A 9584-nucleotide genomic window follows, 5' to 3' on the forward strand; every position below is an offset into this window, starting at 1 on the left:
ATTAAGCTCACCTATAGAGCCCAAGCACAATTAAATTTAGCATGTATTAAGATATTCATAAAGCACTATGTTAGGTGTTGGGAATATATGGTGCCTGTTTGTCAAGAGTTTATATAGTCTAGGAGCTGGGTATGAAATGGGCATACAAATAACTATAATGAAAATTAGAAAATGGCTAGTACACAGCAAAGATGAAAAAACTAGCACAAGAAATTTGGGGAGGGAGAGATAATTTCTAGTTGAGACAATCACCAGAATGCTTCATAAATGCTTTCATGAAGAAAGAGAAGAATATCAATAGGCAGAGATGTGAGAGTGGGAATCTGTATCAGTAAAGAGGGGGCATGTATACATATGCATGGAGGAGAGGGGGGTGGGAGAGAAAGAAGAGAAGAAAAAGACAGAGACAGAGAGAGAGAGACAGAGAGAGACAGAGACAGAGACAAAGAGAGAGAGATAGAGACAGAGATAGAGTGAGAAAGTGAGAGTCAGAGAGAGAGAGAGAGAGAGAGAGAGAGAGAGAGAGAGAGAGATTGGGCAATGATAAATAGTTCAGTTGGACTGGAGCATAAAATGTGTGAAGGGAAACTGTGAAAAGACTGAAAAGATTAGATTATGGAGGGCCCCCAGTAGCCCTTTATTCACTAGACAGGTGTGAACCACAAAAGATTCTGAGCAGGGTAATGACCACTAAAATGTAAACTCTTTGAGAACAGGGATTGTTGCGACCTGTTTTTTGGGTCTGTCCCTACTGTTTAGCGGAGTGCTGGGAATAACATAAATGCTAAATAAATGCTTGTTGATTGACTGTTGACTAACCGACCTAAACAAAGTTGTGTGTTAGGAAACTTTCTTGAGCTGTGATAGAAGTACCACTGGAGGTGAGGTAACCAACTAAGAAGAGATTAAAATAATCTTCTTCTTGTTTACTCATGCCTGACTCTTCATGACCTCATTTGGAATTTTCTTGGCAGAAATACTGGAGTGGTTTGCCATTTCCTTCTCCAGATAATTTTACAGACGAAGAAGCTGAGGCAAACAGGGTTAAGTGGCTTGCCCAGGGTCACACAGCTATGAAGTGTCTGAGGCCAGATTTGAACTCAGGTCCTTTTGACTCCAGTCCTGGTACTCTTATCTACTGCACCATCTAGCTACCCCATTGAAATAATCTAGGAGAGAAATAATGAAGGTCTGAAATAGGTCGATGGCAAGGTCAAAGAAGCGGCTAGAGCTTTGGGGAGATTGTGCTGTAGGAAGATGGGTAGAGTATAGAAATGTTTCTGGTACCTTACTGAGGTTCCTTCCATAGGCTTTAGGAGTTAAAGGTGGACAGGAAAGGCAGTACCTCCTAACACTCCCTGATCATAGACAGACAAAATGTTTGAAGGCTATTTGAACTGCAAGAACTCTGCTGTTTCCAATTCAAAGTCCTTCACAATTTGACTTCAACCTACCTTTCCTGCCTCTCCTCACACTACACCTCCCACTTCTCTTCCCTCCTCCAAAATTTTAGGTCCAGACAAAGCAGCCTACTCAATCAATGTTAAGCACATGCAACATTCTAGTTCTTGCCTCCATCCCTTTGTATAGGCTAGAGTACAACCAATAGGCTCTGTATAGCCAGGACTAGAATGGGGGTTTCCTGATTTCTAATTAGATGTTTTTCTCAGAACACAAACTTGGTTCCACTTCTATTCTAGTAGTCCAACCTTCTTTGAATGCTGGGACACATCTGGCCAGAGCCATCATGTGGACACTGATAGCCTTGCTGCTGCTGGGTGAGTCCTTCCCTATCTACCATTATGTTATTGGGTGGGAGGCAAAAGGAGGAGGGAAGGGAGGGGGATTCTAGGGCAAAGCCTCTTGAGCCTTGGTGCTCCAATATACAGACAGACTATAGCTTAGTCTTCAGGCTGCTCATTCTAGATACCCTTTACAACTCAGTATCAGGAATGTCTGCTGTTATTATTTGGATGTTTAATACTATCAGAGGCTCAGCAACCATCAAAACCCAGGCCTCTTTAGAGGATAAAACTTTAAACATAAGCAGAAAGCCTGGGGAGCTTAAGCCAATTTTCTTTTCCCATTTACCATAAGGCTGCCTGGTCTTACCCTCTCTTTTGTTGATTGACAACTTCTGATCTTTTACAGGTTCCAAGAATGGAAGAGCTGGTGAGTCCTCTGCATACTCTCCTCCCAGTCCATTTTCCTCTTCCTGCCAACCCCATCCCATTCATATATCTGTTTCTCACAAACCCTAAGCTATATGCTCTGAGTGTTGTGGGACAGCAGGGCTAAGTGGACAGGATCCTTGGGTAGAGGATATTCTGGGAATTTGTACATCCCTGTTAATCCCTAGCCTATTTGGTCCAGTTTGCCAGACTCTCATCCAAGGAGACATTCAGGACAGCATGCTTTAAAAACTGATTAATTGACCTACTGACTATATTGCTTCTAATCGAATGATTATGGTCAAATCTATTCCCAGAGATAGTCTAGGATTTCTCCAACCTGGGACTAAGTTCTTTGGGCTTCTTGACTTTGGCTCTCTCTTTACAACATTCTCTACAGCCACCATGGATAAGCCCCTTCTGTCCTTGCACCCACCCTGGACCACAATCTTTAAGGGGGAGCGGGTAACCCTGAGGTGTGATGGGTACCACCCACTGCTCCTGGAACTCCGGCCAATCAGCACGTTGTGGTACTTGGGGCACCTGCTACTTCCTTCACATAAGAAGAGCATTGAGGTACAGACACCAGGGGTGTATCGATGTCAGACCCGAGGGGCACCTGTTAGTGATCCGATCCACCTTTCTGTGTCCAATGGTAAGTGAGTTGAATGTAATGGGAGGGCATAGCACATATCCTGGGAACATATACCAGGGAGATATCTATTCGGGGAACTGGTACCAGTTTTCCTACAGGAAAAGATATAGTCCTAGTGCTATTCTGCTTTAGATAGGAAAGCTGAACATCCTGGCATCAGGCAAATAAATAGTAGTTCAATGGTTGGTAGGGTTCAGGTACAGTAATAGTGTAGGCCATGTGTAGTACCATTTGATAGGCAAAATAGGTAGCCACCTACATGATATGACATAAAAAGTACAACTGTCCCCAAAGTATATCCCCATACCTTAAAAATGGTTTCTAAAAATCCTACCATTAGAGTTGTGTTTTACAATTAAGGCATTAATTACTAAAGGTCACTGTTAAAATTTAAGTATGTTCCCCAGGGAAGATAACACTTCAACATGGCATCCAACCAGCACATTAGCACAGATTTATTTATAAGGTTAATTTATAGACAGCTAGACCTTGAGAGAATCCCACCTTTTTATATGACAAAGAAAAAATCTAGTGGGAAAATAGGGGTTTCTGGGCAACTAGGAGTAGCATGAGGATTCAGGGCTCCCTTGGAGAAGGAAGACAGAAGTGATGTCTACAAAACCGGCTCCCTGTTTCATAAGATCATAGATTGAGAGGAGGTAAGGAACCTTAGAGATCATCTTACAGAGACACAGAGAGGTGAAGTGAATTGCCCAAGGTGCTACAAGTGGTAAACAGCAGAACTGGAATTCAAACTCAAATACTCTGGTGCCAAGTTAGCTCCTTTGAGATCATGCCACTCTGCCCTTTCTTCTCTTCCAAGTTCCCCTTCCCTAGGGCTAGTCCTCTTGGGGTTTACTATAGAGTGGGATAGATTCCACTGGAGCTTGGTTAGCTGTGCTGCAATCTTAGGTCTTCACCTGTCCCCTACCCTACCTTCCCTACTTCCCTAAAGTTGTCATCTAGCCCCAGGGATGGACGCTGAAATCACAAGATCCTCCAGTTTGAAGTGATCTCAGAGGCCATTTAGCCCAACTCATACAAGAATGACAATTCTCTGAGGCAGGTAGGCGGCACAATTAATAGAGCACCAGCCCTGGAGTCAGGAAGACCTGAGTCTCAGACACTTACTAGTTGTGTGGCCTGGGGCAAGTCACTAAACCCCAATTGCCTCCAAAAAACAACCAAACAAAAAGAATCCCCTCTACAGTAAGTGGTCACCCAGCCTTTGAAAACCACTTTAAGGCAGCTCTAATTGTAAGAAATTATTTCCTTACATCAAGCCCGAATCTATCTTTCTGAAACTATTCATTGCTTCTATTTCTTCCGCTTTAGGGCCAAACAGAAAAAAAGTTTTCAACCCCTCTTCTGCATGACAGCTCTTTAAATTCTTGAAGATATCTATCATGTCTCCCCTAAATTTTCTCTTCTCTAATCTCCATACTTGAGGCCATTCACCATCCTAGCTAACCTCTGAACACTCTTTAGCTGATCAATGTCCTTCCTAAAATGTGATACCAAGAACTGAACACACACTCTGGGTTCAATTTATCCAGGGCAAAATATAGCTGGATTATTACCTCCCTATACCTAGATATTGTGTCTCTCAGTGTAGTCTATGGTAAAAATATTTTTTCCTGCCATATCATATCACACTATTGATTTCATATTGAGGCCTCCTTCAAAGTTGATATGGAATCATTAATTATTATTTTTTAGGTTCATCCATTCAACTAGCTCCAAATCCGTTCCATCTTGTCCACAAGAATGCATAGAAAACTGTCAGATGTTTTGCTATGATCTAAGTAGATCATCTCTGGTGTTTCCCTGATCTACCAGTTGAATAACCTGTCAAAAAAAAAGGAAATAAAGTTGTTCTGATATTTCCTGTTCTGTATAAAGCCATGCTGGTTCTTTGAAATCACCACTTCCTTTTCTGGAAGTTCATTAATTATCCCTTTAATAGTACATTCTAGTAATTCTTCAAGAATTGAAGTGAAGCTCATTGGCCTATAATTTGCAAAATCTATTTCTTTTTTTTATTTTTTTGGAAATTGAGGGTAATATTCACTTTCCTCCGGTCTTGGGGGCACCTCCCCGATTCATCAATATCTTTCAAAGATCACTGACAATGTTTCATCAATCACATAGTACCTTAGGATATGGTTTTTCTAGGTCTCGTGACTTGAATCAAAGGCAACTATTTTCCTTTGTCTTCATTTTCTGTATATTTCTTAAGATTTTAAGTGGACTGATGGGCTACCTCCATATTCAACAATTCGACAAGGATTTATTGAGCATCTATCAGGGGCCAGGGATAGAAACTGGAACTATGATTTCATTGATAGAAAGATCTTTCAGATGAGGAAAATTCCCTCTGCCAATGCAGATCAGTGTTTTATCAGCAACAGATAATACGTAATAATACATGTTAAGTGAATTAGCTTTATATGAAGTTTGAGGGATGAAGTCATTATTGTTGTGGGAAGAAGTCATTATTAATCATACCACAGGATACTTTCACTGTGAGTCTTCCAGAGAAGATGGATGGTTTGGAACTTGGTCCTTATCCCCATTAAAATCTGGAAGAAGACTAGTCTCAAAATTAAAGGATCAGGAGAACTACAAAATAACAAACGGGAGAAATGAGAAATGGGAAAGAAATGAAGAAGGGCTATGATTGATCATGAGCTTTACTGAGATTATGGACCCTATTTGTTTTGTAGATTGGCTGATCCTACAGGTTCCCTATGCCATGGTGTTTGAGGGGGAACCGCTAGTGATACGCTGCCGGGGCTGGTATGACAAAGTCGTTTACAAGCTCCACTACTACAAGGATGGGCACGTCATGCGCTACTTCCCATCTAGCGCCAACTACACGATACCCCAAGCACGGGCCAGTGATAGTGGACATTACCAGTGCTCAGGGACCCTGCGTATTCCAGTGGAGAGTACCCCTATGTTTTCGGCCAAGGTGGTGGTTACCATCCAAGGTGTGGAAACAAGGCACAGGCCTCGTTGCTTGGGGTATAAGAGTACCGGGTAGGGACTGGGAAAATAGGAGAGTACATACAGGGGTGGGTAGAGGAGTAAACAGTTTTTGGCTCAAAGGAGAGAAGGCTGATACCAGTCCTAACCTGCCAAATTTCTCTTCTACATGAGGAACAAAATAACCTCACCAGCCCTTCCGTTCTCCTTCTACCTCCTTCTCCACTCACATCCCATTCCTCCATTAATGAAACTGGGAGCTGTCAGCAGCCTGTATGGTATGTACATTGTACCCAACAACTACCCAATTCAGTGAATTGCTTATTGGACATTGAAAGGGGATAACCCCACACAGGGGACATATCATCTCCTGTGATGGGCAGTGACTGCTGTACCCCTGTCCAAATCTCCCACCTAAAGGCTGGAACAATAACCAGGGGCATGGAGAACCATGCCAAGACTTCATAATCCTTAATAATACTTTCTAGCTTTCTTACAACGGTATCATTTATGCCTATGTGTATTGCCAGAATGCCACAGTAAGCCTGCCTAATCCTTGGTCCCTTTATTCCTTTCTGTACCCTGACTCTGTGTGATTGGTCACCCCCTGTGGGATGGCGAGGCTGGAGCTGTGGTCCTCAGGCCACGTTACCTCAGCTCCCACCCCCTCCACTATAGCCACTCAATTCCCAAGCACAAGTCTCCATTTACCCCAGCTTTCCCCTTCCTAAGCTGATTGCTCAGTGTCCTGGACTTGTCTGTCTTCCTCCCTAGAGCTGTTTGCATCTCCTGTGCTGAAAGTGGTGCACAAGCCTGAGTCCCGCAGTGGGGGTGGGGTGACCCTTCGCTGTGAAACAAGCCTGCACCCCCAGAAGCGGGACACGCCGCTGCAGTTTTCTTTCTACAAGTACAGCCGCCCTGTGCGCCGCTTTGACTGGGGAGCTGAGTATACCGTCCCAGAAACCGAGACCGAGGACCTGGAATCGTACTGGTGCGAAGCTGCCACGGTGACCCGCAGTGTGCGCAAACGCAGCCCTTGGTTGCAACTCGCCGGGAAAGGTGAGTTACCCCTTGTTAGCACCCCACTATGCTCCACTTCCCCAGCTCACACTCATACTCTCTCATCCTCTGACCCCCACCCAACTTCCAAACAGGTACACAAGCACCCCAAGACCATTCATCCTCTATTCCAACGTTCAACATCTCCTAATCTTGGTCCCACTTCTTTCCCTCTCCAAACCCTGTAGGGCCACTCTACACTAATAAACAAGGGTCCCCACACAGTGAACAGTGGAAAGGCCCAAGTGGTGGGTGCCAGCAGGTTGATGTAGTTCATTCCCTATCATTCGACAGGTTCCTTCTCTAGCACATCGTCCATCACAACTCGAGCTCCTCCGCCAGCAGCCATGTCCAGGAACCCCATTTCAAAGCCCCTCTCCTTCAGAAAGCCTCCCGATCCCAGATCTCTGCCCTCGATCACCTCTGCCCCAAACTCCACCTTGACTGGGATCCTCGCCTCTTTGCCAAGCATGCCCACTGCTGGGCCCACTGCCTGCACTCCTCTAACCTCCTTGGGTGAATCTGCCTACCCTTTGAAGTCCAACATGGACCTACTGCTTCGGGAGATGCAGCTGATTAAGGGCCTTCTGAGACAAGTGGTACTAGAGCTGAAGGAGCCACATACAGTTTTGGGGCTCAGAGGGACACCAGAGATACCTATCTTAGATTTGGGGGTGAGCTCAGCCACTCCAGAGACCACAGGAAGGGGTTAAGGCAAAGGCCAGCCTAATGGGATGCTTCTTGCCACTACCCAGGCTGGCTAGCTTTTGGTGGGGGTCTGGGGCTAAAGTATGACAATTATTAGGAGAAAAGAACTTGAACCTTTCCAGTGAATTGGGGGGACTGGCCAATGAAATTTCAGTCCCCTTCCATTACCCCTACTTTCCCTTAGTCATCCAAAAAGTACACTTTCCTTAAAGAAACAATCTTTCTTACCATTTGGCCCCTGTGGTCTTAAACAATCACCAAGTGGTCTTAACTGATGTTATCTATCCTATATATCACTATTTAATTACACAAGTACAAAGAGCTTTGCTACCACAAGTTTTCTGCTCCTATTGCTCCTTTCCATCATCCTCCTTTCCCCATTACCCTCCCTTGAGCCTTCCACCCCTAAAATATGACAACATATAAATTAAGTTTGTGGTTTGGTGTGAAATTCCAGCTTGTTGAAATTCTTAACTTTCCACTACGTTCCAGCCATTGTACATCAAATGGAGGCAAGTTTTAGCCCAGTAACTACTGAGGCACTTTAGAACCTTCTGTTGTTCACAACAAATTGTAATTACATAATGAACTGCTATCATTAAAAAAGATTTTCAGTTCTACTGCTGGCAAGTCTTGAAATCCCTGGGAAGAATTTGTTCTGTTCAATTTTTTTTTTGAGGGGGGAAGGCAGGGAAATTGGGGCTAAGTGACTTGCCCAAGGTCACACGGCTAGTAAGTGTGTCAAGTGTCTGAGATCACATTTGAACTCAGGTCTTCCTGGCTTCAGGGCCGGTGCTCTACTCACTGCCCCTGTTCTGTTCAATTTTGGATAGGGTCTGGGAGAATAGAAAGGGTTTGGTGGCATTTCCATCCCTCTGCTGCAGAAGAAAAAGAGTATTCAAACTTCTCTTACACTTAGCCTGAAGTCAGGCATATGATATGACTTTCTCCAGTAGCAGGAGGGAAATGTTTTGCCTGGAGCACCAGGGACCGTCATCAGAGAACACTCCCTGAATCAGAGAAAACATCTGCTTCTACAAACTGCTAAAATGACTACTTTAAAATCAGAAAATGAGTCAGGTAAATCTTTCTTTGATCTAAGTGAACACTTTCCTAACTCCTGAGGCCCTTCCAGGATTTTTTCCATTAGCTCTTAGTTCAGGAAAGGTCTTTTCAATTCTGGCTTCCAGCTCTGCTGTGGCAGCTTATCTCAACAGCTCGGTTCTCATCTCCCCCAAGAAGCTTTTTCTGCTTGACTAGTTACTCTGTGCTAGGCAATCTGTTTCTTTTGCCTCAATGCTTTTAATCTGTGGTACTTTACAGCTACTTTCATTTGCCTCATTTATATCTAATTCTTTTTCTCCCTCTCTCTTGTCCTGGTTTCTTTCCCTTTCCTTTTCCCTTTGCTGTTGCTAAGACAGGGTGCCAAGGAAGTTCTGTAAGAAGAGTGATCATCTCTGTGTGAGGGGGGCCTATTCTTCATTGATTTCCCTCCCCAAAACTCCTAAAGATTGAGAGGGGAAATGGCCCTAGGGAAAATAGATAAGTTTAAACCTTTTGGATAGGGAGTAGGGGAAAACCAATTTCTACCAGTTGTTAACAAGCCCCTACTTCCCACCCTCACACATTTCTCAAAGAGTATAATTTCCCCCAAGGATTCTGAACATCCAGAATTCACAAAGTCTGAAGTCTTCACACTCATCTAGCTGATGCTCTGGGTATTAAATTTGGGAAAACAGACTGAAATGACTTAACGACAACAAAGGTTGTTCAAAATATAGCCTCCTCCTATGGGCTACCCCAACAACTCACACTTACACTCGAGTTTTAGGGCTATATTTCCAACATTGTTGCTCCTGAGCCCATACCAGTGTGCAATCACTAGCAATCAGCCAGACTTAATTTTTTAAAGTGATGTTATTTACTAAGGTGGTATTGTAAGAATGGTTTGTACAAAACATTTCACCAAAAAGCTTGAGGCAAATTCTTTCACAATACACGTA

General features: G+C 43.8%; 1 protein-coding gene across 1 annotated transcript; it reads left to right on the plus strand.

Annotated features, from left to right (window-relative positions):
• Positions 1-1747: 1747 nt before the first annotated feature.
• FCRLB (Fc receptor like B) lies at positions 1748-7586 on the plus strand. Its single transcript, XM_036757890.1, has 6 exons — positions 1748-1778; positions 2152-2172; positions 2572-2826; positions 5553-5819; positions 6589-6873; positions 7168-7586. Exons 1-6 carry the CDS (start codon positions 1748-1750, stop codon positions 7584-7586), a joined length of 1278 nt encoding a protein of 425 aa, XP_036613785.1.
• Positions 7587-9584: the final 1998 nt, after the last annotated feature.

Source organism: Trichosurus vulpecula, chromosome 4, assembly GCF_011100635.1.
Source record: "Trichosurus vulpecula isolate mTriVul1 chromosome 4, mTriVul1.pri, whole genome shotgun sequence".
Lineage (NCBI taxonomy): Eukaryota > Metazoa > Chordata > Mammalia > Diprotodontia > Phalangeridae > Trichosurus > Trichosurus vulpecula.